The 14,404-nt window shown below is 35.8% G+C and overlaps 1 protein-coding gene across 1 annotated transcript in view; it reads left to right on the top strand.

The window, feature by feature from the left end:
• The window catches only part of LOC132553089 (dynein axonemal assembly factor 9-like), a 150,338-nt gene that overhangs the window by 123,789 nt on the left and 12,145 nt on the right, over nucleotides 1–14,404 (top strand). Inside the window, exons 23-28 of the mRNA XM_060217300.1 lie at nucleotides 5,372–5,518; nucleotides 5,682–5,761; nucleotides 8,023–8,118; nucleotides 8,426–8,591; nucleotides 9,795–9,883; nucleotides 11,011–11,163. Of these exons, the coding sequence (XP_060073283.1) occupies nucleotides 5,372–5,518; nucleotides 5,682–5,761; nucleotides 8,023–8,118; nucleotides 8,426–8,591; nucleotides 9,795–9,883; nucleotides 11,011–11,163 (731 nt within the window). The remainder of the gene's footprint in view (nucleotides 1–5,371; nucleotides 5,519–5,681; nucleotides 5,762–8,022; nucleotides 8,119–8,425; nucleotides 8,592–9,794; nucleotides 9,884–11,010; nucleotides 11,164–14,404) is intronic.

The following is a 14,404-nucleotide window of genomic DNA, read 5'->3' as shown; positions in this document are numbered from 1 at the left end:
ATACTCTTAAACCTATTCTTCACTCTTAGCCAATCCACCTTAACACTTCACTAATACCAATCTGGCTCTTATACTCTTAAACCTATTCTTCACTCTTAGCCAATCCACCTTAACACTTCACTAATACCAATCTGGCTCTTATACTCTTAAACCTATTCTTCACTCTTAGCCAATCCACCTTAACACTTCACTAATACCAATCTGGCTCTTATACTCTTAAACCTATTCTTCACTCTTAGCCAATCCACCTTAACGCTTCACTAATACCAATCTGGCTCTTATACTCTTAAACCTATTCTTCACTCTTAGCCAATCCACCTTAACACATCACTAATACCAATCTAGCTCTTATACTCTTAAACCTATTCTTTACTCTTAGCCACCTTAACACTTCACTAATACCAATCTGGCTCTTAATCCACCTTAACACTTCACTAATACCAATCTGGCTCTTATACTCTTAAACCTATTCTTCACTCTTAGCCAATCCACCTTAACACTTCACTAATACCAATCTGGCTCTTATACTCTTAAACCTATTCTTTACTCTTAGCCAATCCACCTACACATCTAGCCCATCCTTCTATATCTCATACACTTGTTGTCTAATCCTACACTCCTAGCCAGTCTTCCTACACACTTAGCCTGTCCTCTTTCACCCCTTACCAATCCTTATTTAGTTCCTAGTCAATCCTAAAGCTCCTACACAGTTCAATTTTTAGTGTTGTTTACTTAATTCAGTGTCTTCAGCATCACCCCTGTTTTAGTTATCATTGATTGGTTGGGAGGTTAGTACATCATTAGAATGGCCAGACATCGGAAGATATCCAGACTAATGACTTGTGTGTGTGTGAACCTGTCGATCTTGCCCTAATGATGTGACAAAGTTTATAGAACCTAGTAAGGAAAAGTCACTTGTTTCTAAAAACAAATTCAGAAGTTAAGTTATCTGTTGTCTCTAAATAACTGAAGGAAAAATAAATTGTCTGGAACAACACTGTTTTCTTCCCAGAATTCTTTTCCAATTTGACACCAATACTATTTTGTGACTCTCCTACAATACTACACAATGTTTGAGGTTCTATGCCAGTCAAGAAAGTAATGAAAGCCTGTGTTAGTCACAAGTGTAATCTTTACTTCAACTTGAAGGGTTAACAGAGCTGGAATACACTGGCACTGAACTAGTTGATTACAGTTAGAGGAATATACTTATATGCCATGTTGCATCATTTTTGTCAATAAGACAAAACAATTAACTTACCAGGAAATTCCTTTGGGCTGACAAATTTGATATTTTGTGGTTTACAGAAACACTTAACGGTTAGGATAGTTTTTTCTTTCCCTTGAGATCTCTAAACAAATTTGAGGTTTTTTCACACATTTAAAACAAACATTGTTTCCTGCATTAAAACTACCTAACATTAGCATGTACATAAGGATCTATCCTCACAATACAGTCAGGTAGAGGGGGTTGCATATGTGTAGGTCTGTTCTGTATCAATGGTATTTCTTTACAGATCATTTTCTAAAATTCCTAAAAATGATTAGGGTCAATTACAATGTGAGTTACTGTTATCACTGTTTCTTGAGAAGTATACTCTTTGGATCTTTCTCAAACTTCATATGTAGATTCTCTTTTATGCCAAATAATGTGCCTTTTAATGCTCCTTAAAGGATGTGCATATAATTGCCACTTTGACGTCTGTCCATTCATCTGTCCACCCATCCGTCATAATTTTGTATGGAACATAAAAATAAAACTATAGGAGATATCAACATAAAACCTCATAGAAAGATAGATCTCAACAATGAGAAGTGCAATGTACCAAAACCATCACTCTCTTTTGCTTAATTTAGGAGTTATTGCCCATTGTTTTTTTTCATACTTAAATTTTGTCTGGAGCATTACACTAATACTATAAGAGGTATCAACATGAAACTTCATAGGTAGATATATCTCAACAAGAAGAAGTGCAGTACACAGGAACCATCACTCTCTTATGCACGATTTAGGATAATTGCCCTTTGTTATTTTTCATACTCAAATTTTGTACAGAGCATTACACTAAAACTATAAGAGGTATCAACATGAAACTTCATAGCTAGATAGATATCAACAAGAAGGAGAATCATTACTGTCTTGTTACCCCCTTTTTTCAGACTTCAATTTTTTCCCATTCAGGGAGCATAACCCATCTCTGATGGCCCTTGTTAATTTTAAGACTGATCAGAAAAAACAAAATGGCTGGCAGGTGGACATATTCAGTTTTAACAATGAAAGATTCTTATTATAATTTCATAAACCATAAATAAGAATATTTTGGTGTTAGTAAAATTTTGCATTTTCCCACCTGCCGGGGTAGCTTTATTTTTGAGAGTTTTGGTGTTTCCATTTATCTGTATTAGATTTTTCTGCTGATCCATGTTACAAATATTACACCAATAGGTTGTATTATTGTGAACCTGCTTCTGTTTTTTTTTACTCGATAATCTCAGGCAGAGATAATTTTCCCCTGGAATGTGATTTTATTCTTTATCATTGACCTACCCCTTATTTAAGGCCTTGTTAATCATATGTGCAGTCCATTTGTATATAAAGCAATAATCCATTAGAGTTTTATGTGCTGTTGTTATAACAGCCTTCATAGTCATACTTTTGGATGATTGATCTAGGAATTGACCAATACCAGGTGAACTTACCAAAGTCTCAGCTGTACCCATGTTTTAAACCACCAACAACCAAAATGAAAATTTATCAGTTAAAATTATTATCATAACAAATTCTATAAATCATACCTTTTATATAAGAATGACAAAATATTACGATTTCTGCTGCCAACACATGCATGAAAGATCCTGGGATTTTGGGCCTGGTCAGAAAAGCAAAATACGTGACTGATGGCCATCTCGGCACTTGACTAACAAAATTTGTTATCAATATTTCTTAAAAAGTACAGGATGGCTCTTACTCAGATAACATGTGTAAGTTCCCCCTAGTCACTAGTTGTTCTATTTTGATTTTTGAACTGATCAGAAAAAAATCATATGATAGACAGTGGCCATCTTATATTTTTACATTGAAAATTTGCTGCCACTATTGAGAAATGCTCAATAGATCTTTCTTAAATGTAGGATACCCTTACTCTCTGATTATATCCTTTTAATTTTGAAACTGATCAGAAAAATGAAATGGCGGAGAGGTAGCGACCTTCTTGGATTTTGCAGTGAAAGATTATTATCGCTATTTCTTTAGAGGAACTTTTAAATTTTACATAATCAAAAGTAATTAAGCAGAGGAAAGAAGAGAAGCAAAAGATCCAGTTTTAAAAAACAAATAAAGACAGAGCCATGGTGGGCAGAATGATCCCTCTGGGATTGCTTGTTTGTACGTCAGGTTTAAAGACTTCCCTGACATGAATGTTTTCTTGATGGCTTCATCTGCATGTTGTAATTAAGTTTGATAAGAATTCCCATGATGATGCCGGTAGAACAACAATTCATTTACTTTAAGAGCTGATTGGTGTGAGATCTGAGGAAATGTCGCCCTGGCTTTTTTCCTTACTCTTTAAATTCAAGGTGAACCTATGCTTTCACTGATAGATAAAAATAACTTTTTCTCTTAATATAATACACTGACTGAATAAAGACTGATATTGATTTCAAAGTTCTATATAAAATTAATTGAAATAAAAAGTTAAACAACTATTTAGAAACAATTCAATTGATATGATTTGTTGTTTAGGAAGAATTAAGAGCTTAATTATCAATTTAAAGTTTGGTTTGAGGAACGAAAGAAATTAATGAGAGGAATTATTGCTATTAAAATAGAGGAGAGGAGTTGACACAATGAGACACAATTCTCACTTGGTACTTCATTACACTTAATTAATTCCTATTTAATTAAGATCAATTAATGTGAATTCCACCTCTGGGAAATGAGCAGCGTGTTGAAAAAGGCTGGGTTAAAGCATATAAAAAAGTATTCAAGATCTTAATTAAAGGCTAGCAGCCCCATGGAAAGGCTGGGCTAGGTCACCCCTGGTGGGGAACTGTGAATAAGGGTATGAATAAGAAGTTCCCTTGAGGGGGGTCTTTTAATGAGGGCAATAGATACGTCATCTTGGGGAGGGACTGTAAATTATTGCAAGTATTCCTCTGAGAAGAGCTAGGGCTCAATGTCCTTCTAAGGAAGCGCTCTAAATCAGTGCTGTTAGTCTCCTGGAAAGGGACTGTAATTCTAGATGTCCTCCTGAGGAGGGGCTGTAAGTGAGGGTAGTAATCCCCTTGTGAAGGACTAAATCAGAGCTTGTGTATTGTAGTTCCTTGTGGATGAACTATAAATCAGAGCTTGTGTATTGTAGTTCCTTGTGGATGAACTATAAATCAGAGCTTGTGTATTGTAGTTCCTTGTGGATGAACTAAAAATCAGGCCTTGTGTATTGTAGTTCCTTGTGGATGAACTATAAATCAGAGCTGTGTATTGTAGTTCCTTGTGGATGAACTATAAATCAGAGCTTGTGTATTGTAGTTCCTTGTGGATGAACTAAAAATCAGGCCTTGTGTATTGTAGTTCCTTGTGGATGAACTATAAATCAGAGTTGTGTATTGTAGTTCCTTGTGGATGAACTATAAATCAGAGCTTGTGTATTGTAGTTCCTTGTGGATGAACTAAAAATCAGGCCTTGTGTATTGTAGTTCCTTGTGGATGAACTATAAATCAGAGCTTGTGTATTGTAGTTCCTTGTGGATGAACTATAAATCAGAGCTTGTGTATTGTAGTTCCTTGTGGATGAACTATAAATCAGGCCTTGTGTATTGTAGTTCCTTGTGGATGAACTATAAATCAGAGCTTGTGTATTGTAGTTCCTTGTGGATGAACTATAAATCAGGGCTTGTGTGTCTATGATACCTGGGTGATAGGTATATCTCAATGATAACTTTATTTTTAAGTAAGCATCTTGTGTCAGATAAAAAATTATTGTGATATGAATATGTTGTTTTCTTTCCCTTTAACTAAAAGATAAACCTTACATGGAAAAGCCTTTGTAATATTTATTGATAAGTATCTGATGTCCTATTTGGATATTCACAAAATACTGGTCCCCTGGGTCTCTTATAGGAATCATCCTGTCTGTCTGTCTGTCTTTCTTTTTTCTTTCTTTCTTTCTTTTTTCTTTCTTTCTTTCTTTGTTTCTTTCTTTCATGGCATGGGTGATATATACAGCCACAAGAATCCTTGTTGACCTGTCAGTGTGTTCTGGTTTGAAATGGTGAGTAATATGTTGGAGTTTAACAGATTTATTGGATAAACCAAACAGGATTCATCAACTTCATAACATCTGTATAATGTATGCATACTTTATTATTTTAGGGAACTGGCAGTGTTGTAGCAGTGCTTTACCTGATTGTCAAGGAAACAGTAAAGTTAAAACTACCAACAATTTTGATGTCGGACAGCCATCACATTTATCTGAGCTTAATGCCAAAGTCGAAGGCCTACAAACATATGTTCTCAGAGGTAAAACTGTTACAACTACTATTTCTGTTGTGATATTTGATGGTTGATGTTGGATGGAATCAGTCATTGTGCTGTATCTAATTTTGCTGTTTATCATACATCTGAAATATTGGAAAGGATATTAGGAATAATACTGTTTCATGTTTTGGCTACAATAACTTAGGTTTTGCCGACATGGAAAACGGAATCTAGTCTGCCTGCTGTCATACGATGCGACACATTACCCCCGGAATATGCTGACACGTAAGTGCTGTTCTACTAAGGAGGTGGATTATAAAAACATCACTCAACTGCAATTTATTGAGTGGTTTAAGGATATAACCACATTGTAAAATATACAGAAAACTTGTTGGAATTCCTGTTATTACTTTTAGACCATATTTGGTGACAGCATCTCTGTTGGTGAAGCTGTATTATGCAACATACAATAAAAACAGCTGTCATCATATTGGTGTCTATAAAGTTTGCCTTGAAGGTGAATCTTGTAGGTCATTTGTATGTTTCATATTTTGTGATGTAGAATGAGACCATATTTACTTCAACATTAGTGAGTTTTAAAATATTCCAATTTAGTGCATGTCAATACTATCACTGAGATTCATGGCATCTTTAAATGTTTTTTTTTTAAATATTTGATTGTGTAGTGTTCTGCTTTTCATGGTTCAGAGTGCCTACATTGAGGTGCTACTTTTGGGTGACTGATAATTTTCATGGTTCAGAGTGCCTACATTGAGGTGTTACTTTTGGGTGACTGATAATTTTCATGGTTCAGAGTGCCTACATTGAGGTGCTACTTTTGGGTGACTGATAATTTTCATGGTTCAGAGTGCCTACATTGAGGTGCTACTTTTGGGTGACTGATAATTTTCATGGTTCAGAGTGCCTACATTGAGGTGCTACTTTTGGGTGACTGATAATTTTCATGGTTCAGAGTGCCTACATTGAGGTGCTACTTTTGGGTGACTGATAATTTTCATGGTTCAGAGTCCTACATTGAGGTGCTACTTTTGGGTGACTGATAATTTTCGATACAAGCTTACACTCATTAAGCTTAAAGAATTCTGTCTTTTTTTATAACAAGCAAGATCAACATTCTGAAAGCCTTGTCCAGTTCCTGGTTGCACTTTTTAGTTCCTTGCCAGTGAAACCAGGGATATGTGGATGTTTTTCTCTCAGTGTTTGTCTTTCCCTCCATCAGTCTATATAATGTGTGCATTGACTTCATTCCTCATGAAATATTGACAAAACCTCATATATGTGCAAACAATAAAAATATGTTCGGCAAGTTCAAGTTTCAGGATTATTGGGTCAAAATCAAGGTCATCATCACCTTCTTTAGAAAATCATTGTCAGTGATCTAGTAGCACTGAAATACCTTCAACAATTTTGACTTTAAGGGTTGTTGGGTCAAGGTCATTGTTACTATTTATAGAAAAATGCTCAGCGGGAGACAGGGGGCAGTAGGGGGCATATATGTATTGTTTTAACAGTTTTCTCTTTGCTTGTTTATGTAAATAATGATTGTCAACTATTGTTTCATTTAAAGCAATACAGCCACAAGGAAAATAAATGTAGATATGTCACAGGTTTTGGTGACATAAATGTGGACATCTTCCTTTCTCTTCCATGGAAGCAAGGTACCTGGTAATATCACATCTTCCTTTCTCTTCCATGGAAGTAAGGTACCTGGTAACATCAGCATCTTCCTTTCTCTTCCATGGAAGTTAGGTGCTTGGTAACATCAGCATCTTCCTTTCTCTTCCATGGAAGTTAGGTGCTTGGTAACATCAGCATCCTCTATTTCTTCCATGGAAGTGTGACACCTGGTAATGTGTACATCTTCCTTTTTCTTCCATGGAAGATTGGTATTTTGAATATCTTAAGTTTTTTCTGTCTTGAAGCTTTGTGAATTAAAAGTGAACAACTTCCTTTTGTACTTTGATGTCATTTTAAATGATTTGATGTGTCTTACTATCAGTGGTTTTTAGGTCATCTAAGACAAAGATTGAAATGACCTATTTCAATTGGCTTTTGTACGGCGTCATTCTTGTGCGCCGTGCATCTTCCATCTTAAACAATTGACATTTTTTACTTCTTCTTAATAACCAAAAGGCCATGAGTGCTGATATTGGGCCTTTAGCATGCTGGGATGAAGGGCTACCAAGTTTATTAAAATGAATTACCTTTACACACTTTTATGGTCACAGGAGTAAAATGTGTTGAAATATTCAAAAGACTTCTCAGTTACCCAAAGGTCCATGGTGCTGGTATTTGGCCTGTAGCATGTTAAGATGAGGGGCTACCAAGTCTGTTCAAATTGACCTACTACCAACGTCATAAGGGTCAAATGTGTTGAAATGCATTAGCAACTTCTTCACAATAACCAAAAGATCAACGGTCTTGATATTGGGCCTGTAGCATGCTTTTTCAACAAGCAATATGTCTGGAGCAATACCAGGTGACAGGTGTAGCTACCTGTAAAATGATTTATGTGATTTTGACAGGTATAGCTACCTCCAGAACCATTACAAGATGACTCCACCCACTCACCCCCTGGTAGGATTTCCCCGTGCTTTGGCAACACTTCCAAATCTTAAAAGGTGAGTGGTCAATATCTTTTCTGCTTTTTCAGGTCATTTCACAGTCTTCTGTTATCTATAAATAACATACTCACCCAATTTGTAATCTCAAAATGTCAAATACCCAAGCAAAAAATATATTGACCGGTCCTTAGTCTGCATCTCTGGATGTAGTGGGATTGACTTCCATTTTCACTGTAGGACCATATTTACAGGTTCCTTGCCCACTTCTCTACCAAGTGTGTGTTATCTCCCATGCCACTGTTACATGATAGAGACAAGTTCCTATCTATCTCCCATTTTACTGTATCATGTATGATATTGACAGGTTTCTAGCCCACTTCTCTGCCAGTAGTGTGAGCGACCTCCCCATACCTGAGGCAGCCTTACCAGCGATTCGTAACATAGATCAGCCTCTGGATACTGACCGCAGCATCGCCAACGAGAATCGCAGACCTGGTGAGGTAGTGGAACCAGAGGATAAGACTATAGAGGTGAACACATTACTGATACAAAGCTTAAGATGGAGGCTAAAATAGCTAATTTGAACTTCATTAAATGAAGTATGGGTTAAATGAAAATAAAGAATTATATTACGTGCCCTCAGATGCTTCATGGGGTCACTTACCTCTATGCTGATAACATAATCATCTCTCCCTAACAATTCACTCTGGGTACATAACATGTTGTATAAAGAAAAGATTGAAAATCCATTTGGCCATATCAGAACATTGATGTGTTTATCATTCTTCAAATCATTTATTGCTTAGATTATTGTGAGCAGTGGTAAGAGGACTATAAAATATTCTCAAACCAAGTTTTCCCTATGCTGTGTCTCGCGACATCTGAATGGCCATTAAGCTAACCAGTAGTATTACAGCTAATGAAATGTGGTGTATCACAGGTGACAGGTTCATCACTATCAGCTTTACAACAACCAAAAAAGAAGGAAAGTCACTGCGTATATGGGAAAAACAAAGCTGATTACAAATTTTGGTCTTCAAACAATTTCTGGAGGAAATAAGTCGATTTGGCACATTAGATAGTTATAACTTTTGGGTTTCCGAAAAAAACATGTCAACTGTTAATGTCACATTCTGTTCTTTATTACATTATTCATAGACAAATGGAACATGATATTAAGCAGGTTCCACTATATAACCAACTGAAAGTGCTTTCTGTGATTCTTTCTTCAATGCATTGAATGTCTACAATAACGTTTATTCATCCTGACATGTATGCTGGTATATTTTATGAGTCCACTAATTTGTGTTGATATGGGTGATGCTAGCTAGTTAGATGTACACAGCTGTGAACATTTCATTTTACCTAGATTACAGCAAGGAAATTGTGTAATCAAATAAAATGTTTTTGGCATCAAAATTCTGAAATGAACATAACTTGTGTTGTGGAAATTATGCAAAAGATGTATTTTGTAAGTCTTTTCAGAGATAGTAATTAATAATGGAGGTTTTCAGAATCTAAGTAACAGTTTTTCAAGTTCAAGGAAAAATCTGGATTTTTATTGATGTGGGAACTAATGAAGTCCAATGAAAGCATTATCAAGAATTAAAGGTTACAAAAACTGATGAAGGAAGTGGAAGTTATCTCTATAAAGTAGCAATATAGTCCATTTTATGGAGAAGATTATCTAAAATTATTTTATCTTTAAGTGACAGTAACATTAATTGTTTCAGATTGTAGTGAACATTGTGGGAGGTGTACATGGGAACCACAAGGCCACATTGTGTGACACATTAAGGGAGATCACCACAGACAGAATCAAGTATGTACCTTCTTCATTGTTATCTCCCCTTGTATAAATTACATTATAAGACAAAAAATGTGTAACAACCTCAGGATTATCTCTCTCTGTATAAACTTTGTAGGTTAAAGAAAGTGGGAACCAACCTCAGGATGGCCTCCACTTGTGGAAGCTTCATTGGAAGTAATAGAAAGTGTTTAGAGTAATCTCCCCCTGAATTAACTTTATCAGAGAGAAAAGAAATCAGGGTTACCTCTCCCTCATATAAACTTCATTGTAGGGAAAACGGTTTGTATCCTCCAATGTACACTTTGTTAAGATTTAAATGTATTTTTCTGTAAATATATGGAGACAACTTTTTACTGATTCCTACTGACCTGTCATGAGTCAGCATCTGAAGCACTTAGCCCCACCCTCCCTCAGTCCATCATAATTTTGATAGAACTTTTATTTATGCTTTGATTCTGTTTCTGTTTAAAAGATGCTTAAGACTCTTCTGGTGAAATATCATGCAGGCATTTAAAAAACATCGAAAAGTTTTGGTGGTCAAGATCTATATATTAATGATGGACTGTTTTTATGATTAACATGTTTTGTAAAAGAATTTATTAACCCACCATCATCAGATGAAAGTCAATTTGATACCTCCTGCTTTCATCGCCAATCTACTTCTTTATACATTTTTTATTTTTGCTATTGAAGGAGAAGCACTTGATCAATCACATTCCTAAATTCTGTATGGTCCCTAGTTGTATATAGTACATTTATTGACTGATAAAAAAAATCCCAAATGACTTACAAGTGGCCATCTTAGACTTTCACTGTGAAAGTTTATTGTTTCTGGAGAGGTGCAGGGTGGATGCTTTTCAAACTTTCTATGAAGGTTTCTCTTAGTCCCTAGTTATATTTCTTTAATTTGGGGATTGATGAATAAAAGCTAGTTGGCTGAAAGGCAGCTATTTCTTGAGTGGAATGTTTAAATTCCATATGATTGAGAGCAAAAACATCAAAAAGAAGAGAAAAGAAGAAAAAAGAATAAATGATCAAACAATTATGGGTGCAAATTTTCTTCAGAGATCGTATGTTTTCTTTTGTGAATCAACACCAAAAAAACACACGTTGGGAGGAATTAAAACCTATCATTACAGATGGACAGTCCTTCAACAGCCTCTAGATACAACCAAGTCTTTTGTCCCGAGCCAGCTACAAATGTCTCTGACTGCAATAGTCAGCAATAACAGAAGGAAACGGTCATCTACATCCACAACATCCAAGGCGCGAGTGTTAGTGGTCACTCCAATGTAAGTTGTCCATTAAGAATATCCCCTGATTATCCTTTCTGATTGTAGATTGTTAATTTATCTATGTTGAAAAGTAAACAAATTATAAAGCATGTTGTAATTAATCAATTATTTCAAGATTTGATGTGACTGTTGTGTCTCTTGTTACAACTGTGTCACCTGAGGAGATTCAATATTACTATGGTGTTACTTGTTACAACTGTGTCACCTGAGGAGATTCAATGTTACTATGGTGTTACTTGTTACAACTGTGTCACCTGAGGAGATTCTATGTTACTATGGTGTTACTTGTTACAACTGTGTCACCTGAGGAGATTCAATATTACTATGGTGTTACTTGTTGCAACTGTGTCACCTGAGGAGATTCAATGTTACTATGGTGTTACTTGTTACAACTGTGTCACCTGAGGAGATGTGTTTTTCAGTAATTGTGTTACTTGTAGGTTTTTATCAGTAACATGAGGAGATGTGATATGCTACTGTTGTGTTATTGTTGTGTTACTGTTGTGTTACTTGTAAGTTTTTTTTAGTAACATGAGGAGATGTGATATGTTACTGTTGTGTTACTTGTAAGTTTTTTTCAGTAACTTGAGGAGATGTGATATGTTACTGTTGTGTTACTGTTGTGTTACTTGTAAGTTTTTATCAGTAACATGAGGAGATGTGATACGCTACTGTTGTGTTACTGTTGTGTTACTGTTGTGTTACTTGCAAGTTTTTTTCAGTAACCTGAGGAGATGTGATATGCTACTGTTGTGTTACTTGTAAGTTTTTTCAGTAACCTGAGGAGATGTGATATGCTACTGTTGTGTTACTTGTAAGTTTTTTCAGTAACATGAGGAGATGTGATATGCTACTGTTGTGTTACTGTTGTGTTACTGTTGTGTTTTCCATAATTTTGTTAGTAGTAGGCTGTGTAGTGAAAGTGTGATATGCTACCTGCCGTGTTACTGTGTAGTTTTCCATAATTTTGTTAGTAGTAGGCAAGTACAGAACATTATTACGGAACTGGATTGGTGAAGGTGGCCAAATGTCAAAGTAGCCTGTCAAATTGGCCGGTGACCGGCTCTTATGGAAAACCCAGTTGTTGTGTTACTGTTGTGTTACTTGTAAGTTTTTTCAGTTACCTGAGGAGATGTGATGTGTTACTTGGAAGTTTTTTCAGTAACATGAGGAGATGTGATATGTTACTGTTGTGTTAATCTTGTGTTACTTGTAAGTTTTTTCAGTTACCTGAGGAGATGTGAGGTGTTACTGTTGTGTTACTTGTAAGTTTTTTTTCAGTAACATGAGGAGATGTGATATGTTACTGTTGTGTTACTGTTGTGTTACTTGTAAGTTTTTTCAGTTACCTGAGGAGATGTGATGTGTTACTGTTGTGTTACTTGTAAGTTTTTTCAGTTACCTGAGGAGATGTGATATGCTACTGTTGTGTTACTTGTAAGTTTTTTCAGTTACCTGAGGAGATGCGATATGCTACTGTTGTGTTACTGTAGTGTTACTTGTAAGTTTTTTCAGTTACCTGAGGAGATGTGATGTGTTACTGTTGTGTTACTTGTAAGTTTTTTCAGTTACCTGAGGAGATGTGATATGCTACTGTTGTGTTACTTGTACGTTTTTTCAGTAACCTGAGGAGATGTGATATGCTACTGTTGTGTTACTTGTAAGTTTTTTTCAGTAACTTGAGGAGATGTGATATGTTACTGTTGTGTTACTGTTGTGTTACTTGTAAGTTTTTATCAGTAACATGAGGAGATGTGATACGCTACTGTTGTGTTACTGTTGTGTTACTGTTGTGTTACTTGCAAGTTTTTTTCAGTAACCTGAGGAGATGTGATATGCTACTGTTGTGTTACTTGTAAGTTTTTTCAGTAACCTGAGGAGATGTGATATGCTACTGTTGTGTTACTTGTAAGTTTTTTCAGTAACATGAGGAGATGTGATATGCTACTGTTGTGTTACTGTTGTGTTACTTGCAAGTTTTTTTCAGTAACCTGAGGAGATGTGATATGCTACTGTTGTGTTACTTGTAAGTTTTTTCAGTTACCTGAGGAGATGCGATATGCTACTGTTGTGTTACTGTAGTGTTACTTGTAAGTTTTTTCAGTTACCTGAGGAGATGTGATATGCTACTGTTGTGTTACTTGTAAGTTTTTATCAGTAACATGAGGAGATGTGATATGCTACTGTTGTGTTTCTTGTAAGTTTTTTCAGTAACCTGAGGAGATGTGATGTGTTACTGTTGTGTTACTGTTGTGTTACTTGTAAGTTTTTTCAGTAACCTGAGGAGATGTGATATGCTACTGTTGTGTTACTTGTAAGTTTTTATTAGTAACATGAGGAGATGTGATATGTTACTGTTGTGTTACTGTTGTGTTACTGTTGTGTTACTTGCAAGTTTTTTTCAGTAACCTGAGGAGATGTGATATGCTACTGTTGTGTTACTTGTAAGTTTTTTCAGTAACCTGAGGAGATGTGATATGCTACTGTTGTGTTACTTGTAAGTTTTTCAGTAACATGAGGAGATGTGATATGCTACTGTTGTGTTACTGTTGTGTTACTTGCAAGTTTTTTTCAGTAACCTGAGGAGATGTGATATGCTACTGTTGTGTTACTTGTAAGTTTTTTCAGTAACCTGAGGAGATGTGATATGCTACTGTTGTGTTACTTGTAAGTTTTTTCAGTAACATGAGGAGATGTGATATGCTACTGTTGTGTTACTGTTGTGTTACTGTTGCAGGGTTTTCCATAATTTTGTTAGTAGTAGGCTGTGTAGTGAAAGTAGGAGGCCGGCCTGCCGTGTACGTGTAGTCAAGTACAGAACATTATTACGGAACTGGATTGGTGTAGGTGGCCAAATGTCAAAGTAGCCTGTCAAATTGGCCGGTGACCGGCTCTTATGGAAAACCCAGCTGTTGTGTTACTGTTGTGTTACTTGTAAGTTTTTTCAGTTACCTGAGGAGATGTGATGTGTTACTTGGAAGTTTTTTCAGTAACATGAGGAGATGTGATATGTTACTGTTGTGTTAATCTTGTGTTACTTGTAAGTTTTTTCAGTTACCTGAGGAGATGTGAGGTGTTACTGTTGTGTTACTTGTAAGTTTTTTTTCAGTAACATGAGGAGATGTGATATGTTACTGTTGTGTTACTGTTGTGTTACTTGTAAGTTTTTTCAGTTACCTGAGGAGATGTGATGTGTTACTGTTGTGTTACTTGTAAGTTTTTTCAGTTACCTGAGGAG

Source organism: Ylistrum balloti, unplaced genomic scaffold (assembly GCF_031769215.1).
Source record: "Ylistrum balloti isolate Yb309-2 unplaced genomic scaffold, AGI_CSIRO_Ybal_v1 Utg370296, whole genome shotgun sequence".
Classification (NCBI taxonomy): domain Eukaryota; kingdom Metazoa; phylum Mollusca; class Bivalvia; order Pectinida; family Pectinidae; genus Ylistrum; species Ylistrum balloti.
Note: the sequence above shows the minus strand (reverse complement) of the source record. Positions and strands in the feature narration are given on the sequence as shown.